We start from the raw sequence: 23,223 nt of genomic DNA on the forward strand, positions 1-23,223 counted from the left end.
TTCCTATCCAGCTCCCTGCCACGGCTTGGGAAAGCAGCAGAAGATGGCCCAAGTCCTTGGGCACCTGCACCCACGTAGGAGACCTGGAAGAAGCTTCCGGCCCCTGGCTCCTGGCTCCTGGCTCCTAACTCCTGGCTCCCGCCCCACCCTTTGGCCATTTGAGGAGTGAACTAGCGGATGGAAATGTCCTGTCTCTCCCTCTCCCCTTCTCTCTGTACCTTTGCCTTCCAAAAATAAATAAGACATGTAGCTATGAAAGTGAAGAGAAAGGGGCCAGCACTGTGGCACAGTGGGTTAACGCCCTGGCCTGAAGCACAGCATCCCATATGGCCGCTGGTTCTAGTCCCGCCTGCTCCTCTTCCGATCCAGCTCTCTGCTGTGGCCTGGGAAAGCAGTAGAAGATGGCCCAAATCCTTGGGCCCCTGCACCCATGTGGGAGACCTGGAAGAAGCTCCTGGTTCCTGGCTTCGGATCAGCACAGCTCCGCTCGTTTGCAGCCATCTGGGGAGTGAACCATCGAATAGAAGACCTCTCTCTCTCTGCCTCTCCTCTCTCTGTGTAACTCTGACTTTCAAATAAATAAATAAATAAATATTAAAAAAAAAAAAAGTGAAGAGAAAGAGAACATTAGCTGGAGCTCAGAGAACTGGAGGAGTTATTTCAAGGTTAGAAGAACTCTGGCCCCTTTAAATGCCGACAGGAAGGACCGGAGCTCAAGAGCAGATAAAACAGGCTCCCTAGAAGGAAATTCGCAGTACCGGAGAACTGATGCTCTGGGGTTACCGACCCATTACACAGAACGGTCTTCCAGAATCCTGCAGTATAGAAAGCGGCGGGTTTTAAGGCAAGGATTGTGTTGGAGTTTTTTTGGGTTTTGGTTTCATGTGTGGTTTTTGTTTTTCTTTCCCCGCCTTGCACTAGAATCTTCCCTCTTCAGCAGCCTTCCCCTATCCCCGCCCCACGGTCTAATTATCCCGCCACGTCCGCCACAGTGCCACCCTCACCTTCCAGCGACAGACACAACTTATCTTCAGAAGTTCTTCCGGGTCACCGGGAAGAGCCACGCCCAATCTCGAGAGGTCCGCTTAAATGGAACGCGGGATGGAATGAAATACGCATGCGCAAAGCGGTCTCGGCCACCTTCGGAGAGACGAACCGGGTGCGCTTTAAACCTTGCGCAGGCGCGCTAGGTCCAGGTCGCTATGCGAGTGCTCGTGGGTGAGGGAGAGCTGAGGGGGGCGGGCAGCAAGTTTAGCCAGAGATCCGGGGCTAGGAGTCGTTGCCAAGAGAGTGATGTCTCGCGCTCTGGCAACCCGACCTTTGCGCCCTGTCCCGAGAAGCCGAATCTCCCCTCGGCCCCATGACCTCTGCCAGCCGGGCCCCGCGGGGAGGGCGAGGGGAGGAGGGGAACGACCGGGCCACGAGCGGGGCGGAGAGTGAACTGTTCGCATTACCGATCAGGTGGCGGGACGGGCTTCATCGGGACAGCCCTAGCCCAGCTGCTAAGAGCCCGGGCCCACGAAGTGACGCTGGTCTCCCGACAGCGGGGTCCCGGCCGGATCACCTGGGTATGGCGGTGCCCTGGGAGCCGGGGCGGCGGGCCGAGGGCGGCGGGGCCGGGCCGGGGGCACTGTGTGCTTTCCCCGACAGGACGCGCTCGCCCAGTCCGGGCTGCCCAGCTGCGACGCCGTGGTCAACCTGGCCGGAGCGAACATCCTCAACCCTCTCCGAAGGTCAGCGCAGGCGCTGAAGCAGATGTCCTTCAGAGCAAAAGGGGGAGAAGGGGCCGACCCGGAGAAGAACCCGTGAGCTGTGGATGTAGCCGGACCCCTCGCCCCCTGCACCTGCTCCCAGTGGGCCGGCTGACTTGGGTCCCCACATGTAACCCAGCGTGCCCAGCACGGATAGGCCTTTTCCTCTATGGGACGCAGTCCCTTTCTCTTAAGCCACAGCGCAGGGTTTCACTAGTAATGGGTCTGCGGCGGCCCGAGGAAGACGGGTTGGGCTCTGTGCATGTACTGGTATTCAGTAGCTTTTCATTTCCCTGTGTTTCTCCTGCAGGTGGAATGAAGCCTTCCAGGAAGAGGTTGTCAGCAGCCGCCTGGAGACCACGAAGATACTGGCTAAAGCCATCAGCGAGGCCCCACAACGCCCCCAGGCCTGGGTCTTAGTCACAGGTGTAGGTATGCCCCCAAACACCACCCCCTTATGTTGGTAGGAAGGGGCCTGCAGACTGAGAGGTAGCTCCTGCCCTTCGCCAGCTGTCTGCAGGCACAGTAACTTGCTCAACCTTTGATGCATATCATGTGTACTTGCGATGAGAAATGGAGACCATCAGAGAAAGGAGTGGTGGCACCGCTCCTAGTGCCAGGGAAAAGTCCCCCGAATCCCACATCCCTTGCTTCTCACACCAGTATTTTTGGAAACAGTTCTTGATTGTTGTGTCACATTTGGGACCAAACCGTTGCCAACAGTTGTAACTTACATACCAGCCACTATTCTTGGCGTGTTATATGTATTCCATCTTTTATTCCTCACAACATCCCTATGAGGTAGTTACTATTATTCCCATTTTAAAGATGCCAAAAAAAAAAAAAATCCATACAGAGAGATTAAGTAATTTGCTTAAAGTCACAGTTAATAAATGGTGGAGCTGAGACTAAACCGAGCCAGTACGCCACCCCCAAGGTTCTAACTCTTACACCCTAGCAGCTTTCAGCTTAGCTCTGCAACCAAAAGCAAGTAAGAGTTCCCCCAGGACAGAAACAGGTCAGGTCATGGGGAAGCACAGGGGGACATGGCCACGGCTCTGTCCTCCCGCGGGGAGATCTCAAGGGCCAAAGAGGGCGAGGCCAAGGGGAGCCAGGGCACCCAGGACAAACTAGTACTATTCCACCAACAGCTTACTACCAGCCCAGCCAGACTGCAGAGTATGATGAAGACAGCCCAGGAGGGGATTTTGACTTTTTCTCCAAGCTCGTAGCCAAGTGGGAAGCTGCAGCCAGGCTTCCTGGACACTCTACACGCCAGGTGGTGGTGCGCTCTGGTGAGAAGCAGGGGTCTGGGTATCAGACGAGGCTGCGATTGCTTCTCTGGGGGAGCGGTGGAGCCAGGGGGTTGAAGTTACAGTGAGAAAAGGCCAGCACTTCTGGCCAGCCTGCAGGTGGGAGGGTGGGAAGTCCCAAAAGAGCTACACCCTTCAACGGTTAGAGCTGAATCCACCCGGGGAATGAGGACAGGGAAACAGACACGGGGGAAGCAGTGGCGCTCCTTCGAGGCTGAGGGGCCTCCTCGCCATCTCTTGCCTGCTCCAGGAGTTGTGCTGGGCCGTGGTGGTGGTGCCATCGGCCACATGCTGCTGCCCTTCCGCCTGGGCCTGGGGGGCCCCATCGGCTCAGGCCATCAGTTCTTCCCTTGGATACACATTGGGGACCTGACAGGAATCGTGGCCTATGCCCTGGAAGCAGACCACGTGCAGGGAGTCCTGAATGGAGTAGCCCCAGCCTCTACCACTACCAATGCGGAGTTTGCCCAGGCCTTGGGCACTGCCCTGGGCCGCCCGGCCTTCATCCCTCTGCCCAGTATTGTGGTGCAAGCTATCTTTGGGCGAGAACGTGCCATTATGCTACTGGAGGGCCAGAAGGTGGTCCCGCGGCGGACACTGGCTGCTGGCTACCAGTATTCCTTCCCAGAGCTCGGGGCTGCCTTGAAGGAAGTCGTAGCCTAAGTGGGAGGCTCATGGCAGGGGCTGAAGGGCCTGTCCCCGAGCAAAGGCTTCCTGGCCACACAATCCACCTGGGCTCAGTATGCTACAGGCCCAGTACTCCTCTACTTGAGATCTGAAACCATCTGGATTTTAGGGACTCCTGTTCCCTTTCCTTTGCCATTGTTCCATCTTGTGTAACTAGGAGACTGTCCCTTACCCCCTTCAACTCCTTGTAAAATTCCCATGTGTGGTTTGTCCCCACGCCCCACTGCTGGCCCAGTTCTATATGCTAGAATGCTCTGTGGTTTGGGCAATAAAGATAAATGATCTCACCAGCTCTGACTCATCTCTGGCCAAGGTCTCTCCTGGAATTTACTTCAAGGAATCTCAACCTAGATGACTCTCCCCTACATGGAATTTTCAAAGTTCCAACAGGTGACATCTCATCCTTTCTTTCTTGGTCCCTCTGCTGCCAAAAGAGCTGGTTACAAATTTGGGGCATGAGAGTATGAAACAGGGAGCAACTCGAAGACAAGAGAAAGGATGACCCATTTCCAGTGAGTTCTATTGTCGCCCTGCACACCTGTTCACAGATTCTCATTAAGATGCCAGCGGAGGAAAAGGCAAGGCCCAGGTGTGTCAGCCTTCAGTCTGTGTCAACAAATGGCAGTGAATTCATAAAGCAGTCACATTGGTCCCAGTTTATCACGCTGCAGCAGAAAAAAAGCAACATCCCTGCATGTAAGAAGCTTAAGGCAGTCATATCTAGTTGCAGCCACCCAGTCAACCCGGGCCCTTAGCATAAAAGGGAAGATATTTCTGGCCTACTGTATATCCAGCATCATTCAAAGTAAAAAGGGCAAGAAACCAATAATGAACTATAAGCTTAACCTTCTGGGGGAAAAAATCCCAAGTGTTCCTCTAGGACCCTTTTTATCTACCTATGATTGTGATATCTGCTACAACATAACCAAAAGTACTTGCCCATCCCCAACCCCAGTTCCAGACCTTATCAATCAAATTCTTCCTAAGGATCGTGGCTGGTCTGGATCACTGTCGCCTCCCTGGCCAGTCTTGACTCCAGCACACCTGCCCCCACCCCCGGTTAATATGGTCCAGTGTAAATCACCAACAGGGCAGGGTGAAGACCGTAGGACCCAGGGACCCTCCCCTTCATCATTCAGCTCCTCCCGCAACGTCCAGCTCCCAGGGCCACTCAGAGGAAGGCAGAAGTCAGAACCCGGAAAGAACCTTGTCCAGGGACTCGCTGCAATGCCCAGGTATAACCCCGGGTGGGGGCACCTGGCCTTCTTTATCTGGTCTTGGACACTAGGAAATTGACCAGCTTTTATCGTTCCTTGGGGGAACAATTGGTCTCAAAAACAGGAGTAAAAGAAAAGCGTATTTTAGGCTGCATTAAAGGACTACTGATTAGTACTACCCATACAGGAGACCTGCGACCTTGGGAGGTAGGAAATTCCCTGGCCCAGGATTTCAGGCTGGACTCCGGGCAACGATGGATAGGAATCAGGTGGCAAGAGCCTGCCTTGATTGCAAAGGCAGACTTGGTCTGCCGGCTGGTGAGCTACCTTCCAACTCTTAATTCTTTAGTTTTCATGTCCCAGATTGCTGGTCCATCTAGACACAACCTCTGTGAGCCCTCCTATCCCCTTACACACACACACACAGCAGAAGTGTGCCTTTGCTTTGTCCATCTGCTGTAGAGAAAATGTTAGGGCCAGGTGACATTGACATTGTCATGGCAGAGCCTGGTTTCATCAGTTTGCCAAGTGTTCTCACTCTTCAGCAAGTGCATCTAACCAGGGATTCTGACACATCTGTTCATGTGTAAACATTTGAATGCAACAGGAGAGCTGCCATTATAGGAACCCTGAGAGTATTTTGGTAATGCAAACAGTCACCCCTAATTTAGCTATTTTGTAAATAATGGATTTTGGAGGTTGCCCCAAAGGGACGCAGCCATTGTAGGGCATATTACTGAGGATGCAGTATTAAAATCTAGGACAGAGGCCCTAGAGACAGGGGCCCACATATCTCTGAAAGTGAGGTTTTGGTTAGGGAGCCTGTGCAGCCACAGGCAGGCACACCTGAGACTTGGTCCGAGTACCTCTCCTCCTCCGAGCTTTCCTCTGTTCTCAAGTCTCCTCCCAATGGCCTCCTTACCCCTGACTTACAGGCAGAAGTGAAGGCCAAGCCGCTCAGTCAAGGTCCCAGACATGCACAACTGAGACCAGAGGCCAAGTCTCCCTCTGCCTTCTTCACCAGCTCCCTTCACCCCAACCCATGGGACTCCATAGCCCTCCCGAGACCAGCCAACAGCCAGGAGCCCAGCGAGACCTGGGAAGCCTGCCCTCTCTGGCCATGGCAGAGCCGCAGTCGGGAGGAAACAAGGTTCTGCTTCCTTGCTACCTCCCGCCCACCACAGTCTCTGCCCTAACAGCCTGGGGTGTGTCTGGAGGACTTACCCTTTCCAGCAGCCCCAACTCTACAGAAACCCTGTGCTAAGGCAAAGCTGAGAAGTTAAGGCTGAGCAGAATTTCTGAGGTGCCGACACAAGACGAGACCTGGACACTCTATGCACCTGTCCCGGATGTGCCCCAGGCAAGAGCATTCCCTGCACCGAATGCCCAAGCAACCAACTCAGAGTCTTGGTCAGTCTGAGCAGCGGTGGGTCTCTCACGGAAGGAGGTGGAGCTGGGGGGTAGGGGGTAGGGGGAGTGAGAGCTGATGGGGCAGCAGCCACTCGGACAGGGGAGGCTCAAAAGTTGAGACTGAGCAGGGCCTCAGACAGTTGGTTGATGTCCCGGCAGTACGGCTCCCGCTGCAGGATGAAGTCCACCTTGTGGTCCTGACCCAGAAACACCTCCAGTAGCTGGCGTCGGAGCCGCTCCGTCTCCCGGGTCTTCCGAATGCCGCTGCTGCCTTGTTCCTCTTCTTTTCCCTGTTGCTTATTATTGTGTCCTGCGACGCCCTTGGGAGGATGCTGCACCTTAGAAGACCCCTGTGTCCTGGGAGGAAGCAGAAAAAGGAAGTTTATGAGCAATCCAGAAGAAACTTCGGCATTGCCCATCTACCCTTCTCACTTGCCCTGCCTATTCCTGGTCTAGGGAGCAAGCCTGAAGTTCCCCAAGAAGACCACTAGGCGGCAGTATCAACCCACTTCTAGAGGGAGACAAACCATTCTTTGGAACCAAGAAGGTGAACTCTGCCTTACTCTGGTTCGCCTAAATTGATCACTTTCTCAGTGGTCCAGCAGAGGGCAGGCTGAGTACTTCTGCCTATCGTACAAGCAACCATCTCCCAAGTAACTCCCGCCGGTCAGGGGACACATGAAGCAGGGGTCTCCCTCCCACCCAGGGTCTCCAGGAAGCCAGCAAAGGCCACTGCCAAGACAACTCAAACTACGGCAGAATGAAGCTGGCCCCAATTGAAGTCGTGCCTTCGCCCAGCCTCCAGGCCTCCAGAGGGCGCGCCAGGGCTGGAGGCTTCCTGCAGGAAGGCTGGGCATTACCTGGCTGGCTTCTTGAGGAACTCATCTAAGGTGGGCCCGTTTCGCCCCAGCGGATCATCGGGGACCATGAAGAGGTTCCCCACGAAGGTGAAGGGCAACAGGCTAGAGGGGGAAAGAGAATGCATTGTCACGCAACGGCTCCCGCCCACCGCCCAGGCAGCTAAGTCCAACACCACCAGAAGCTGCTGGCTACCATTCTTCAAGGTAACTTCCAGAACCCTTCCCAGAGTTCTCACCCGGTGGCCAGAGCAGAGCTGGCTTTAGAGAAAGGTCTGAGTCCGTGCCCTATCCTCAAAGGAGGGCTCCCTCACCGCTCTCTGATGATTGCCATCCACTTGTCGGACTCCTCCGCCAGGTCCCGGAACTGGTCATTGGACACGATGATGCCGTCGGTCTCCTCGGCCAGCTTCACCATGAACCTGTCTCAAAAGCCACGGCAACCGTTCTGGGAGGCCCCAAAGTCCCAACCCCAATGAGCCTTTCTGACTCGCAAGACCCACTGTGGGGTGACGGAGACCTGCACCCCTCCTCGCCCTGATCCAGCTACCGGTAACCGGATGAAGAAGCCAGGGTTAGAGAGGGAACGAAGAGGGATCTAAGGAGGTCTCCCAGTAGCCCCCCATGGGCTCCGGGCAACCCCTTCCCCAGCACGCTTTGCCGTGTTAGTAAGGGACGGTGAGACCTGGCTCTGCGCTGCGACCCACTGCACCCATCACCCACACATCCAGTGTGTTCTCTGGGGAGCCTCCCACTCAGCCCCTTTCTTTTGCAGTCCCACCATTACCGCCTTACCGATGCACATGCTGTGACTGTGATACGTGAACAGCCTCCCTCCAGTCTCTCCTGCTTCCCCGAGCAAGCAGGCGCTTTCCCTGCCGCAACACTTGCTCTTTATCTACCAAAAAAGCCCACATGCCCAGGCCCAGCATCTAAAGCCCCCCAAAACCCAGATCCAAGCCACCCGTTCAGCCTTCTCTCTCTCAGTACCACCTAATACACTCCCAATTCCTGCCCCAGTCAGTGATCAGATGGCACCTGCTCTCCAAACATGCCCTGTACCGGACTGACTGCGCTTCTCAAATAATTTCCTCCACCTGGAAGGCGCTTCCCAAACCTTGCTGATGAACAGAATCAGCAGAAAACTTTCCAGAAATAGATGCCTGGGACCCACTTCAGTAATTCTGATTCCACGGAATCAGGAGGTGGTGAATGGTGGTCTTTTTAATTGGTTTAGATACCAAGAGATCAGCCCGTCCCACATCCTTCTCAGTCAACAGAAAACTCAAAATCCCTCCCTCCCCACAAAACCCCAGCCAGAAGGGGGCCCCCTTTCCGCTGCATTCAGAAGTGTCTGATTTAGTTTCTTTGGCCCTATGAAGTCAAGAATCAGATCTTATCACCCAGCACTAAGCAGGCAGCACTATGTGAAAGACAGTGTGGGGGCCGACGCTGTGGCGTAGTGGGTAAAGCCACCGCCTGTTTTGCCGGCTTCCCATATGGGCGCCGTTTCAAGTCCTGGCTGCTCCTCTTCCAATCCAGCTCTCTGTGCTGTGGCCTGGGAAAGCAGTGGAAGATGGCCCAAGTCCTTGGGCCCCTGCACCTGCATGGGAGACCCAGAAGAAGCTCTTGGCTCCGGACTGGCACAGCTCCAGTCGTTGCAGCCAACTGGGGAGTGAACCAGCGAATGGAAGACCTCTCTCTCCCTCTGCCTCTCCTTCTCTATGTAACTCTTTCAAATAAATAAATCAATCTTTAAAAAGAAAAAGAAAGAAAGACAGTGTGGTACAGAGGGCACTTAAAACCAGGATTAGGTGTGCCACATGTCCGGTTTTCAGTTTCTGTCTGGGAAACTGAGTTTGTTTCAGCAGGCCTATACCTGCACACCAACTTCACTGTCACCAGGCAAACTCCCAATTCATATTGTATCTTCTGCCCACCATGTCCTACACAACTGCCCAGACATATGCCTTTAAAAATTCACTAAGACAAAAGGTTTTTTTAATTTTAAATAAAATTCACTAAAATCAACTCCATCTTCTGTTCATTGCTAATGTGGAAAGAAGGTTCCATACGCTGGATAACCTGTGAACTGTAAGCTTTCAGCTGAATGCCACTTGTGAAGGAATACAAGTTAAATGTTTGAGAAGTCAAAGCACATAATCACAATGACTTGGAAGCCAATGTTTTAAAACTAAATAATATCCTAAAGTTGCTGTAAAAAAATTTTTAATTGGTTAATTAGCTTTTCAAATCTGCCCGGGTCCCACAGCATGTATGCACACTGTGTCCAGGGTGTATTTTTTGTTTAAATCATCTAGCAGCCTCAGTGTATTTCTCCTTTCCCAGAACAGCTGACCACTCTATCTTCTGTTTCTGCTTGTGCAATAGGAATAACAGCCTCCACCACACTTAACTGAGTCTATACAAAGTTAAGAGGCAATAGGGCTAATGCTGTGGCATAACGGGTAAAGCCACTGCCTGCAACGCCAGCATCCCATACAGGCACAGGTTCGAGTCCCAGCCACTCCACTTTCAATCCAGCTCCCTGCTAATGCACCTGGGAAAGCAGTGGAGGATGGCCCAAGTCCTTGGACCCCTGTACCCACATGGGAGACCAGGAGAAGCTCCTGGCTCCTGGCTTCAGACTGGCCAAGCTCTAGGTGTTGCAGCCATTTGGGGGAGTGAACCAGCGGGTGAAAGACCTCTCTTTCTCTCCCTCTAACTCTACCTTTCAAATAAATAAATCTTTAAGAAAAAAAAAAAGTCCAGAGGGAACATCGCTGTGCTGTTGTCTAGCACCCTGAATGAGGCAAACACAGGCCTCATTCTCATTAGCTATTCACAGGGAGGATGAATGGATGAGGAGGAGCCTGAGACAAGGAGGCTGGTTAATTCACTAAGAGATAAGACCGTAGTCAAAGCCAGAGTAGTGCAATATGGGGCTCAAATCCACTTCCCATCTAAGTGCAGAGCTCCTCTGCCTCACCATATACTGTTCAGTCCTATTGCATTTCTGCATTGTACTTGTTCCTTTGACTGCATACTCGGGTTTTTGTCAGAATGTTGGGGGAGCTTCCCCTCAGGTTTGGAAATCAGGTTATAAGAAGGCACCTGTCAGCCATTCATGTCACCAGTCTTCCCACCTTTCCATCAAACCAGCATTATCTGGACAGAACACCACCATAAAAGCATGAGGTGTCATTTAGCTTGATGAGAATGAAGAACAAGTGATGAACAGGAAACCTAGCTGTCTACAGTGCCTGCAGGACGAGTCCTCCCAGTCAAGAGCACACAGGGCATCTGATCTCACATGGAGGAACAGCTGGCCCCTTCCCTGCAACGGAGGCTTGGAGGCACCTCAGTGGGGAGCTGCTCTCCCACTCTCAGTCTCCCGTGGGCTCCCTGAACCCCAGGAGGGGAGCAAGTACCTATCATCGTAGGAGGAGATCCTCTTGCCATCCATGACTCGCGAAGGGGTGAGCGAGAGCAGGCTGAGGGAGTACAGCTTCTGCAGGAAGTGACTCTCTACAGAGAGAGGAACACACGGCAGCTCACGGCGCGGCCAGAGCCCACACCAGGACGCGATGGCCGGGGCCGCACTCACCTCTGACCTTGGAATCCTTACTGAAGCGCCACTGAGGCACAAAGACGGTTATGTCCCGGTGACCACGGTCCCAGAAGTACTGCACGGCAATGGCAATACCCCGGCTGGAGAAGTGGTGCTGGAGCCCATGCCTGCAGCGGGAAGGGTCAGTGCTCTGGCCACCTTCAGCCTGTGTCCCCAAGGCAGGCAGAGAGGCCTGCCTCATCCCCTCCCCAGGACCCTCGCCCGTCCCCCCAGGGTACTCACACCATGGCCACGTTGCTGCCATCGATGACAATGTGGCGGAGGCCCGGCTGGCCAGGCACATTGGCCAGGCACAGGTTGAAGGGATCCTGCAAGGCCTCCTGGAAACGCTGCGTGCCGGTCACCAAGTTGCCACCTCGGGCGCCTCGCTTCCACGGGGAGCCCCGGCCCCGAGCCCCAGCCTGCGGCTTGTCTGCCCGGTCACCCCGGTCTCCCCGGTCTCCCCGGTCCCCACAGTGCCAGCGGGGCTCAGGGGCGGGTGGAGGGCTAGGCACTCTTGGAGGCGAGGCGCTCCCGTTGTGGAGCCGCTGGAGGAGGGAGGCTCCCCGAGGTTGCGCCACCCGTTGACAGGGGCCGTGGGCACCAGGAGGCTCACTTTGGACACTGAGCCCTCCTCCCTCTTGGGGCACTCCCTTCCCCGGGGCCTTGCCTCTCAGGGGTCCCCCCTCCCCGGTCCTTCCACCTGCTGTCTGTGTCCTGAAAGCTACTTCTCTCTCCCAGGCCTCTCCCCCAGGCAGCTCCTTCCACCTCAACTCCATCTCTCTGGGACCACCCAGTCTGCCCACCTCCTTCGGCATAGCATGACCCTCTTCACTTGCCATCCTGGAATCTCCTTGCCCCATAGACCCCATGTCCAGGGAGCCCCTGGCTTCCCCTGGGGGAGCTCTGAGCTCCCCGGGGTTCCCCTCCCAGGACGGGGGCACCTGCAGCCCACGCCCCCTGGACACCTCCTGCACCAGACTCAACAGCTCCTCCTGGACAGCCGGGGGCAGCTGCAGCAGGGCGGCCCTGTGGTCATCTGGCCAGGACTGCAGCAGGGCGGAGAAGTCGCTTGTCACTCCAGCTCCCGGGGAAAGCCCAGGCCGGAAGTCGCAGCTCAGCCTCTCCACTAGCTCCTCCACCCGGCTCTGAGCCATGACAAAGGCTTCAGTCAGGCCACTGACCACCAGCAAGCCAGGCGCCTGAGGCACTAGGTGGGCACAGGTGCTCCAGGCCAGGCAGTCCAGAAAGAGACCCCGGGCTCCCAGGAAGATGCAGTGCAGTTGAGGTGGGTAGTGGATTTCCTCCTGCAACTCCGGGCTACAGAGCCCCTTCAGGTACTCCTGTGGGAAAGGCCAGACAGAAGAGGCTGCTAGAATCCTCAGTGGCTTCAGGCCAAGACTCTCCCCTGAGCTCCCGGTGTGTAGCCTGGAGTTACCCAGAGGGATACTGCTATTATCCCCATCTTACAGATCAGGAAACTGAGGCTAAAACCCCAGCCTGACTCCAGAAGAAGCCATGAGGCCACACCTCCACCCCGCAGGGAATTCCCCGGTGGGGGCCTCACTAGTTCAGCTGGTTCTATCTACCATCCCAGAGGGCACACAGTGACTCATTCCCAAGTAATAACAGAACCTGAACTGCCGCCGGCAAAAACGAAACCAAAACTACAAACAGAGGCGGGGAGTCCTGCAAAGCCCAGGTGCACCGAGGCTGTAGGCACCTCCCCAGGCCCCTCCTCCACCGGGGAAGGAGCCCGCGGCCCTGGAGCGACCCGCGGAGAGGAGGCGTCACCTTGGCTCGGCTCACGTTCTCCTTGGGGCCCTCAAGCTGCAGCCAGATGTGAGGGTTCTCGGGACAGTCCTTAGGGAGGACGCTCATCCCCACGCCGAAGATGCGTTCCACGCAGAGCTGCTGCTCCCGCACCCGCTCCTCTGCCTCCGCAGACACCGCAAAGCGGTCAGGGGACGGGGCGCCAGCCCCCCAGGTGGGCATGGCTGCTGCGCCCGGCCCTGGAAGGGGAGAAGGCGGTCAGAGTCTCACCGTCCCCTCGCCCGCACCAACCATCAACAGGTCGCGCATTAGTCACGACTCCGGTAAACAACCCCAGGAGGTAGCAGGAGTGGAGGCAATGGCAGCGTCCTCTCCTAGGGGACGTCACCCGGACCCGACTGCCTAAGCGACCCCGAGCAGGCAGGGAGGCGCTCCGGCGGGCCGGGGGCTGGCTCTCCTCCGGGGCCCAAGTGGCCTCTTAAAAATGAAGCCCGCTGCCCTCGGGGCCCCGGGCCGGCCCCTTCCAAGGCTCCGGCCACGCCCCCCGCGCCCCGCCACCGCCCCTCCCCCAGCCCCCGCGGCCCCCTCCGTCGCGCCACGCGCCCCGCCGGGGGCTCAGGGGCTGGGCCCGACCCGCCCACAGCCTCCGCGGCCGCGCTCCCCGCCCCGGCCCCCGGCTCCGCGCTCCCGGGCGCCTACCGCCTCGGCCGCCTGCTTGGGCCTCGGGTCCCGCTGGCGCCTCTCGGTGCCCTCCGGGCCCCCGGCTGCGCCCGCGCCCCCAGCCCAGGGGACAAGGGCAGGGGGCCGGAATCTGGGCGGGCCTTCCCGGGCTGCTCACCCAACGGGGACCTCTCTCCGCCACATCTCGAAACTGTTTTTTTCAGTCACTTCCTGGCCTGGGGCGGAGTCAGCGCGGCTCCTCCCGGGGCTGGGCCGGCAGCGGGCTGAGCGCTCCCGCCCCCCGCCCCACCCCCCCCCACGCCCTCGGGGATCCGCCCGCACCCGCCGACCCGTTCGCTCGTCTCGGTTCCTGGGGTTCCCGCCACGCTCTGCGCCGTTGTTTCTCGCGAACAGGGAACCCCTGGTGGGAAGCTGGTTCTTGAGGCTGTGTTAAACCAGAGAGGGGAAGTGACTGATCCAAGGTCACCAGATAGTGACGCTCTTGGCCCAAGTGCTTTGCCACCAAAAACAGCCGTGGTTTTGGAAAAGATAAATGGAAAGATGCCGCCGTGGGGGATGTCGAAGAGAGGAGGGGTGAGGAGGAGTGGGGGTGGGGGCTGGAGGAGCTTCCACCCTGCTGTCCACCGCCCCTGTCCAGCCTCCCGCTGACCTCTCCAGAGGGGCTGTCCTGGAGCTCCGGGTTGGCTGCAGGCCTCCCGCCCTGGCTTCGTCCCTCCTCTCCCTCCCAGGGCCCAACTGCTGTCACTTTACGCTTTGCCAAGGAGGAGGGGACTGCAGTGACAGCAGGTGTAGCAGAGTGGGAGGCAGGACAGCGTGTGGGACAGAGCAGTATGGGAGGGAGGGAGGTACCAAGGCCAGGTGGTGGTGAGACCCGCAGAGAGGGCAGAGTGGGAGCAGGAAGGGGTAGGAGACAGGGGGGCTTAGGGGTGGCAGAACCACTCAGCTATGTCAAGAGGAAAGCGACACCAGCTCCCCGGTCCCCTGCACAGCTCCAGGCTGTGCTTGGCCCTGGTGCTTCTGGCCCTGGGGGCCGTGTGGGCCCAGGAGGGTTCTGAGCCCGTTCTTCTGGAGGGGGAATGCCTGGTGGTCTGTGAGCCTGGCCGAGCTGCAGCAGGGGGGCCTGGAGGTGCAGCCCTGGGAGAGGCACCCCCTGGACGAGTAGCATTCGCTGCCGTCCGGAGCCACCACCACGAGCCAGCTGGGGAGACTGGAAACGGCACCACCGGGGCCATCTACTTTGACCAGGTAATCCATCCCCTAACCCCTGTCCAGAGGATCTGGAAAGACCCAGCAAAGACCTGGAATCAACTGCCGAGCCCGCTTTGCTGTGCCTTGAACGCTAACAGCCCCTAGTTGCTCCCTGTTTGAGCACTGGTTGCTTTGCTTCCCTGCCTTACACACCCCCTCCTCGCCCCTCGCCACAGTTGCTTTGGAATCTGTACCTTCCTCTCACTCCTACTTGTTAGCCCTCCTCTGCCTTCCTCACTGTCCCGGAGCCCCACTCAGCAGGGTCTGCTTCCCCCAGGTCCTGGTAAATGAGGGCGGCGGCTTTGACCGGGCCTCGGGCTCCTTTGTGGCCCCTGTCCGAGGAGTCTACAGCTTCCGGTTCCATGTGGTGAAGGTGTACAACCGCCAGACTGTGCAGGTGATCTGAATGCTGGGCCCCACCCCTAGCTCCGGAGGGGAGGGAGAGGGCATCGGTGGTGCCTATGACCTCTGGGCAGACCCCTCCCCTGCCCCACTGACTCTGGCCTGAAGCCAGGAGCAAAGGGAGAAAGGGCCCGCCTAGCAGAGAGTAGAGGGTGCCTGGTGTCCGGCACTGGCCATCTCTCAGCCCTCCCAGGAGAACCCCTCAAGCCCCAGCTTCCCGAGAGGAAGCCCTTGGGAGAGTGGGCTTCTGAGCTAAGGCTGGGGTATGGGTGCTAACGGAGCGCCCCTCCCCAGGTGAGCCTGATGCTGAACACATGGCCTGTCATCTCAGCCTTTGCCAACGACCCTGACGTGACCCGGGAGGCAGCCACCAGCTCTGTGCTGCTGCCCCTGGACCCCGGGGACCGGGTGTCCCTGCGCCTGCGTCGGGGGAACCTGCTAGGTGGCTGGAAATACTCAAGCTTCTCTGGCTTCCTCATCTTCCCACTCTGAAAGCCCAAACCTCCCAAAGGATGGAAATCCAGCCCCTGGCCCACTGCCTTCTGCCCTCCCCTGCCCCAGAAACAGCATCTTTGGGGCAGGAGAGGGCCTCCCTCAGGCTGCTCCGTATTCCACCTCCCTGCATGGGACTGTGTGCCAAACACCCAAGGTTAAGAGTGGTGCTGGGGCATCTCCAGACCTGGCACTTGTCACCCACCCACCCAGCCCCCAGTGCTCTCCCCACCTCCCTCTGCAGCCCTTCCTGCCTGCAGCCCCAGGAGCTAGGCTGTGTTTGGCAAATAGGGAGACCTGCACTGCTTTGCAGTCTCTGCTCCTCCTGTTCCCGCACCCCCACTTCCTGCTGAGTGCTGTTCGGAGACAGGTGGTACAGGTGAGCCTGACAGGCCCCCGCAGGGGCCCAGATGGAGCAGCCCTGACTCCTTCCTGTGAGGAGTGCCAGCACTGCAGATCTCGGCCAGCACCATCAGAAGCCGAGCCAGAGTATGCGCTAGGGCGGGAGACGCAGAAGCAAGCAGAAGTCAGGGAGACCCACAGAGCAATCGGAGCCTGCGACTGGTGAGGCACGAAGGGGGCATACATGTAGCATGAAGATGGCACACGTTCTGCATGTCTGTTGGGGCAGCCAGTGGGCAGAGATCCCGGCCGTCCATCTGTACTAATTCCCAGATGGACTCTGTCCCTCACCTCTTTGCCTGAGACTTGGGTGTGTGTGTTTGCTCTGGCCAACAGCAGGTGTATGGAGTTAAAGGTGGGGGTAGCAGGTCATCTGTGAGCCATGGAACTTATCAGTGACCCTGCATCCCCTTGCTGGGCCACCTCCTAGAACATCTCCATCTTTGAAGCCTGAACTTCAATCACTCCACACTCTGAGTGCCACCTCTTTCCTGCCAGCTCTCTCTCGCCCGCCTTCACCGGACCTGTTTCAGTCCTTCTCCACGTCTCTTTTCTTTCTCCTCATCCATGCTTATCCTCCTCCGTAAACTTCCTGGGATCTCATGATTCATGAGATCAACCACTTTGCTACCAGCATCAAAATCAATCCCTCTCTCTCTCTTTATCTCTGTCTCTCTCTCCTATACCCTCTCTTTCTTATCCCACTGGTCCATCATAGATGAATCTATCACTAACGTAACAGAGTGGCAGTCAATGAGACAGTATAAGATCACTGGAGAGAGAAGGTGTTTTACAGTTTGAATCAGGGGTTATGGGATACAAGAAGGTATGCTGTGCGGAAAACAAAGGTGAAATTGTATTATAGCCAAATCAAAAAGGTATTTAGTAATATATGAGTTAAATGGGAAACACTAATGTGAATTTGTGATGTTAAAAAGAAATAACTTTTTCTTTCACCATTGGGCCATACTTTGTGGCTAGGAAGAATAGTTTAAGCAAGAGAGGAGGTTATTTCTGTCTGACATGCCAGAGTCTGCAGAGAGTCCAGGAATAGATGGCAGTTTTATGATCAACAAAGCCCAGTCCCCCTTTGCTGTTCCACCATCTTTCACATGCCAACTCGTGACCCAAGATGGCTCCCTCGGCTCCAGCTATTACATCAGCCCAACAGACGACAGAAAGGAGGAAAGAAGAAAGGGCACACCTCTTTCCTTTAAAGTTTTCTAAAAGTTGGACCCAGCATTTCTGATGGCATAATGTTGGCTACAATTTAATCACATCTGGCCATACCAATTCAGGAAGAGGCTAGGAAACACCGTCTTATGCAGGCAGCCATTGTCTATGAGCTAAGATGCAAGATCTTATAAGGAAGCAAAGGAGATTAGATGTTGGGAATGACAGCTACACATTTTTCAAAATGCAAACAGGACAGATCAGTTTGTAAATAATGATAGGCAAGTTACTCTATTATGTTTCATTTGCTGTGTAGCAAATTCCCACAAATTTAGTGACTTAAAACAACACCTGATTATTATCTCATAGCTTCTATAGATCAAAAGTCCAGCAGAGCATGACTGGGTTCCCTGTTCAGGGTGTCACAAGGTCAAAAGCAAGGTGTAAGCAGAGTTGGAGGCTAAGAATCCACTTCCAAACTCGTTTAAGTTTAGTTCCTTATGGTTGTAGCACTGAGGTCTCTAGCTCGCTCCATCCTGCAGCCGACACCAGTGGGCCAAGTCACTCCAAAGCTACCAGTCTCTCAGGCCTTCCCTCCTGCCCTCTGAAGTCACATTTCTCTGCCTTTGGTGAGACGTTCTCTGAGTTAAGAATTCATGTGGTTAGATGGGGCCCACCCAGTTAATCCAAGATAATCTCCCCGTTACCTGGATTATGTATAGTTCCTTCGGACATGCTAACACTCTCACAAGTTCTAGGAATTAGGACATGTATATGTCTGAGACCTCTGCATATCATAGGAATCAGACTTAGAGATGACATCACATAAAGAAGCACCAGTACAGTACACTAAATGCATGGAAAATGTGCAGACTTGAAAAATCCCTATGATATAGAGGATAAATACCAGCTCAGGTTTTCATCACTCTAGAAATGGAACTAGTTCCCAGATTCCCAGCCAAGAATTCACTTATTAATAATCCAAAGCTTTATGTACCCTGAAGTAGTATTTTCCTTTTGGATATACCAATTCAAAAATCGATCTGCACCAAGATGTGTTCATCTCTTGGATCTACAAATCCATGTTTATAATGGCCTTAGGTACAGGTGTCATACATTCTATAGCCCTTGCATTAATGCGTGCATTTTACCAAAATGCTTGAAGCTTTTAGAGAAGCTGACATGGGACAGATGATTCTACTGAAGTATTTTGGGAGATTTGATTAAGTTTGCAATCAGTGTTTGCCTTGTAAAATGTATAGGTCTTGATTGATTGGTTATATATAAATAGTGACTAAATATTTAGACCATTTTTGCCTAAGTAGGCTTGTGAAGTTGATTAAACAATAAGTAAAACACAGGTGTTAGTGTGTGTTCCTCTGCAGCTACCATAGATCCTCAGACATTAAAGACCTTAAGAATCGAAGCCAACCGTGCACCTTCCCTGCGCCCACACCCTGGCAGAGAAAAGTCCTCGGGATGCAGGACCCACTATGGACCTGAAACCAGCCACGCCGGATCCCCAGTACTCCAGTTCTCCTCTGGTTTCCTTTGCCAGTTTCTTTCCTCATCCACCCCAGGATCCAGCTGCAGTTCTGTTCTGGCCCCACCAACTCGGCCCCCCTGGCCCCCCAGCCAACTCCCACCCGCCCCCATCCCCCACCCCTCCATGAGCAGCACAGAACCGCTCCTACTTCTCTGAAAGACAGAAGCGCCAGGCAGGAACCACTGCCCCACGAACTCACCTTGCCCGCCACGCCTGCTCCTCATCTGGCTCCGCAGAGGGTGAATTCCTTCTTCTATCAGGCTGGCTGTCTCCATCAGCTGGCCACAGATCTCCTTCGCTGCGGACATCCTCTCGTCTTTTATTCTCGCCACTCACTCCTTCCCTTCAGGAGTTGGAGTTGAAGGGCCCAAGACTCCCCAGTCTGAAAGGGAAAAGGGTGTGGAGGTAGCTACAGATGTAGTTAACTCCATCTGCCTGCATAGCTCCTAAGTGTCTTCTTGCCTCCTCTGTAGAGCCACGTATCTTAATACAAATGTGTCTTATGCTCACCAGTTGCTCACCTGTTAATCACGGGTGAACTCTGGCCTCCACTGCTCCACCCAAGCTGCCCTCAGCTGATCACCTGTGGTGTCACTAGCGTCAACTGCCCTGCCTAGTCTTCCTGCCACCTCAGGGCTCCCTGACATTTGACCCTGCTCCACACACCCTCCTTCTAGAAGCATTCTCTGCCCCGACTTCCCACAGTGTGCCTCTTGGGCTTTGCTTCCCACTCTCTGCCCATGTCCCCTTTGTAGGACCCTCTACCTCTGCCCATTTGTAAATGTTGGTTTTCCTCACAGTTCCACCCTGGAATTTCTTCAGTCCTAACACACCTGCAGGAGCACAAATGGCCATCTGTGTGTTGACAGCTTCCACATTTTTATCTCTATCCAGGGTCTCCCTCCCTAACCTCAAACTCACACATTGGCTATTGGCCCTCAAGTCAACAAGCTGAAATCTGAAATGATAGTCTCTCCTCATTCAATCTGCTCTCCCCACTCCTTGTTCTGTATGTCTGTGAGTAGAACTTCCTTGTTACCTAGGCTAAAAACTAAAAACCAGTTGTTATCATCAATTTCTTCTTCTCCCATGACCCCACAGCACAGCAATCAGTTCCATGCTCTCTATTCACCCTGGCTCAGACCAGCACTCTCAGCTACAGAGCTGTATCAGCATCCTGTCACCCTGGCCTTCAGTTCTCCTCCCCCGTCAAGCCGCTGTCCATGTAGGAGTGAACTGAACGTCATCCTGCACGGGCTCCCCATGGGCTCAGGGTGGAATCTGAATTTTCCTAACATGATTTGTGAAGTCCTTCACAATCTGGCTGCTGCAGTCTTCATTGCTTCATTTTCCACCATCGTCAAGAGTGTGGAGACCTAAGAAGCAGCACACGTGTTAGCCGTGGGGAAAATGGCACTGCTCAGAAAAAAACAGTGTGGCGTTGGGGTCAAACTTAAGAGGACCAAGAGAATTGGGCTTTGGACCCAAGGCAGGTGAATCAGGTCTTGTTTTAGTTTGTGAGACCTAACTGAAATAGAGGAATCTTTCCTGATACTATGTAATGCATTCATAAAGATGCAGGTGCTGTAGACTGAGGGTGGAGTGGCAGGTACCTAACAACAAAATGAATATATTGCACGAGGGGCAGCAAGCCAGCAACTTTATGATATGCACAGGAATCAGCATTCAACTCCAGCCTCTCAGTAGCTGCACAAGACAGTCTCTAAGTTATTTCCTTCTGTGCCTCATTTCCTTCATCTATAAAATGCAGATACTAATTGTATCTGTCCTCAGAGAGTTGGGAAGTACTTAGCACCATGAGCACAGAGTGTTCAAGTTAACTGTTACCATGTGAATTAGTAAGTAAATTAAAATCTGTGCAAGTCCCAGGGATTCTTGGACAACCTTTAAAAAGCAAGTAGCATGTTTGTTTTGTGTTATGGTAGCCATTTACCTGTAAGCCTTCTGATTTCCAAGTGCGTTCACTTTTATTGACAAACACAAGAACTTAGTAAATGGTTGCTAGGAAAATATGGCATGGCAAGGCGTGGCTGGACCCGATATAAACTGGACATAAGGACAGGATATACAGCACACTCTTCATCCTCACAGTTCGTGTTAGGTCCTGGAACCATGTGCATGCTGTCTACCTTGTCATTTCTTTGCTAGAAACTGGGGGAAGCCCCTCTGCCAGTGCCAGAGAAGGAAAATCAGCGATGAATGTCAAGGAGAGAAGCAATGATGAGTAGCCAGCCCACCGTGTCCACAGTATTCACCCCTCCAAAAATAGGAGCAATTCCACGTCTCTACTCAAACCTTATAAATCGTTCAGTGGTGAAGAGAAGAATCTCTGCATTGGAGGGGTTAGAAAACAGTGGAGGGGGCAGATGTTTGGCACAGCAGTTAAGCCACCCTCCTTGGGGTGGTCACGTCATATATCTGAGTGCCTGGTTTGAGTCCTGCCTCTGCTTTCAAATCCAGCTTCATGCTAATGCACACCCTGGAAGGCAACAGGTGATGGCTCAAGTACTTGGGGCTCTGCCACTCACGTGGGAGACTGGGACTGAGTTCCAGTGCCTTGGCTTCAGCTTGGTCCAATCCCAGCTGTTGAGGGAATCTGGGAAGTGAACCAGCGGATAGAAGATGTCTGTGTGAGTGTGTGTGTCTCTACCTTTCAAATAAGACAAAATAAAAATTCAAAAATATCAACGGTGGGGAAAATCTCTGACTATTGCTTATATTTATTTAGAGTAGACAGTAAAGGGATTTTGCCAAGCCACTTTGCTAATAGCCTTCCACTTCTGCTCGCAGGCCTGTACTAAGTGTGTGTGTGTTGCTTTTGGTGAAGGGGCTTGGAGAAGACCTCTCTGAATGGCATGTGCACCAGGACCCCAGGACCCTGCATCGCGGGCTCCTGTGCCATGCTGCTCCCCTCATCTCCCGTCCTGTTTTGTTCAACTGTCTTCCTTTCTCGCCTGACCGAGGGCACCAGGGCAGCAGCAGTGATGTCACCTGTGGGACCTGTTACCTGCCCACACCTTGACAGAGCCTGGCATAGGGCAGGAGCACTGTCAACACTGAATGAATGATGGTGCACCCATGAGGAAGCACGGTGCTCTCCTGCCACTCCACAACCCCACATGCTTTACAGAAGTCCAAGCAGGTGAGGAAGGCAGCCGAAGCCCCATGTTGGGAAGCTTGGCCAGGGTTAAGAGATTCTCTGAGCCTGAGTGGGGAGAATAGCAGGAGCTCCTGGGGCAGGAAGAAGAGTTATGTCAGCTAACATGGAATGAGTGCTTATCCCATTCTCAGCAACCCACCAGGCTGTTCACATGGATTAGTTCATGTGATCCTTGCACTGTCCCATGGTTTTGGAATTGATACTTTGTATTTTACAGACAGAGAAACTGAGACCTCAGCAAATAGACCATAAGGGTGGCAAATACAGAGTCAGTATCCAAACCTAGGTCCGCCTTATTTCCAAAGGTGTCAGTGGTTCAGAATTAACACCATCCATCCGCATTCCCACTGCACCCACTTTTAAGACATGAACTAGAAAGCTCACCAGGGTTCTAGTCCCGGTCAGGGCACCGATCCTGTCCCGGTTGCCCCTCTTCCAGGCCAGCTCTCTGCTGTGGCCAGGGAGTGCAGTGGAGGATGGCCCAAGTCCTTGGGCCCTGCACCCCATGGGAGACCAGGAGAGGCACCTGGCTCCTGCCATTGGATCAGCGCGGTGCGTCGGCCGCAGCACGCCTACTGCGGGGGCCATTGGAGGGTGAACCAACGGCAAAAGGAAGACCTTTCTCTCTGTCTCTCTCTCACTGTCCACTCTGCCTGTCAAAAATTAAAAAAAAAAAAAAAAAAGAAAGCTCACCAGCTTGCAAGCCCAGACCGGGGCTCCCCTCCCAGCTCTGCCATGAGCCAGCTATGGAACCTTCTGGGTATCATCTTCTGCATCTGGTGTCCTCATCTGCACAGTAAGAGTTGGAGCAGATCCATAGAGCCGGCAACGTGGCACAGCAGCACAGTGTGTTAAGCCACCATGTGCAGTGCCAGCATCCCATATGGGTGCCGGTTCGAGTCCTGGCTGCTCCACTTCCAAACCAGCTCCCAGCTAATGCACCTGGGAAAGCAGCAAAGGATAGTCCAAGCTGCTTGGGCCCCTGCTCTCATTGGGGGGACCCAGAAGAGGCTCCTGGCTCCTGGATGGCCCAGCCCCGGCCATTGTAGCCATTTGTGGAGTGAACCAGTGGATGGAAGATCTTTCTGTCTCTCCTCTCTGTAACTGCCTTTCAAATAAATAAGTAAATCTTTTAAAAAAAAAAAGTACTATCCAAACCTTAAAACATCAATCTTAAAAACATATAGCACTTTTTTTTAATGGAGAATGGGACTGAGAATAGGAGAGGGAGGAGGTGGGGTGGGAGTGGGGTTGGGAGGGCGGGTATGGTGGAAAGAATCACTATATTCCTAAAGTTGTATTTATGAAATTTGTACTCATTAAATAAAATGTTTCTTTGGGGGGAAAAAAAAGAAAAAACACATCTAGAATAGTTTTGACCAAGTTGACACATAAATTAGCCATCGTAAGATGCTCAGGGGAAAAACAAACAAAAGCATAGCAGCAGTACCCAGGCTGCCCTCCCTTTCCTCACTTCCAT

At 54.3% G+C, this 23,223-nt stretch overlaps 3 protein-coding genes across 3 annotated transcripts; 2 read left to right on the forward strand and 1 right to left on the reverse strand.

The window, feature by feature from the left end:
- Positions 1 to 1,166: 1,166 nt before the first annotated feature.
- Positions 1,167 to 4,099, forward strand: SDR39U1 (short chain dehydrogenase/reductase family 39U member 1). Its single transcript, XM_062205341.1, has 6 exons — positions 1,167 to 1,218; positions 1,462 to 1,568; positions 1,651 to 1,733; positions 2,062 to 2,183; positions 2,903 to 3,046; positions 3,315 to 4,099. The coding sequence occupies exons 1-6, from the start codon at positions 1,203 to 1,205 to the stop codon at positions 3,725 to 3,727; spliced, it is 885 nt and encodes a 294-aa protein (XP_062061325.1). The 5' UTR covers positions 1,167 to 1,202; the 3' UTR covers positions 3,728 to 4,099.
- Positions 4,100 to 4,392: 293 nt separating this feature from the next.
- Positions 4,393 to 13,494, reverse strand: KHNYN (KH and NYN domain containing). The gene is made up of 8 exons (XM_062205340.1): positions 13,318 to 13,494; positions 12,640 to 12,857; positions 11,089 to 12,188; positions 10,843 to 10,973; positions 10,667 to 10,763; positions 7,550 to 7,657; positions 7,239 to 7,340; positions 4,393 to 6,735 (listed from the first exon to the last, which is right to left on the reverse strand). Exons 2-8 carry the CDS (start codon positions 12,838 to 12,840, stop codon positions 6,486 to 6,488), a joined length of 1,989 nt encoding a protein of 662 aa, XP_062061324.1. The 5' UTR covers positions 12,841 to 12,857; positions 13,318 to 13,494; the 3' UTR covers positions 4,393 to 6,485.
- Positions 13,495 to 13,905: 411 nt separating this feature from the next.
- On the forward strand, positions 13,906 to 15,665 carry CBLN3 (cerebellin 3 precursor). The gene is made up of 3 exons (XM_062205346.1): positions 13,906 to 14,544; positions 14,825 to 14,944; positions 15,244 to 15,665. Exons 1-3 carry the CDS (start codon positions 14,245 to 14,247, stop codon positions 15,439 to 15,441), a joined length of 618 nt encoding a protein of 205 aa, XP_062061330.1. The 5' UTR covers positions 13,906 to 14,244; the 3' UTR covers positions 15,442 to 15,665.
- Positions 15,666 to 23,223: the final 7,558 nt, after the last annotated feature.

Source organism: Lepus europaeus, chromosome 11 (genome assembly GCF_033115175.1).
Source record: "Lepus europaeus isolate LE1 chromosome 11, mLepTim1.pri, whole genome shotgun sequence".
Lineage (NCBI taxonomy): Eukaryota > Metazoa > Chordata > Mammalia > Lagomorpha > Leporidae > Lepus > Lepus europaeus.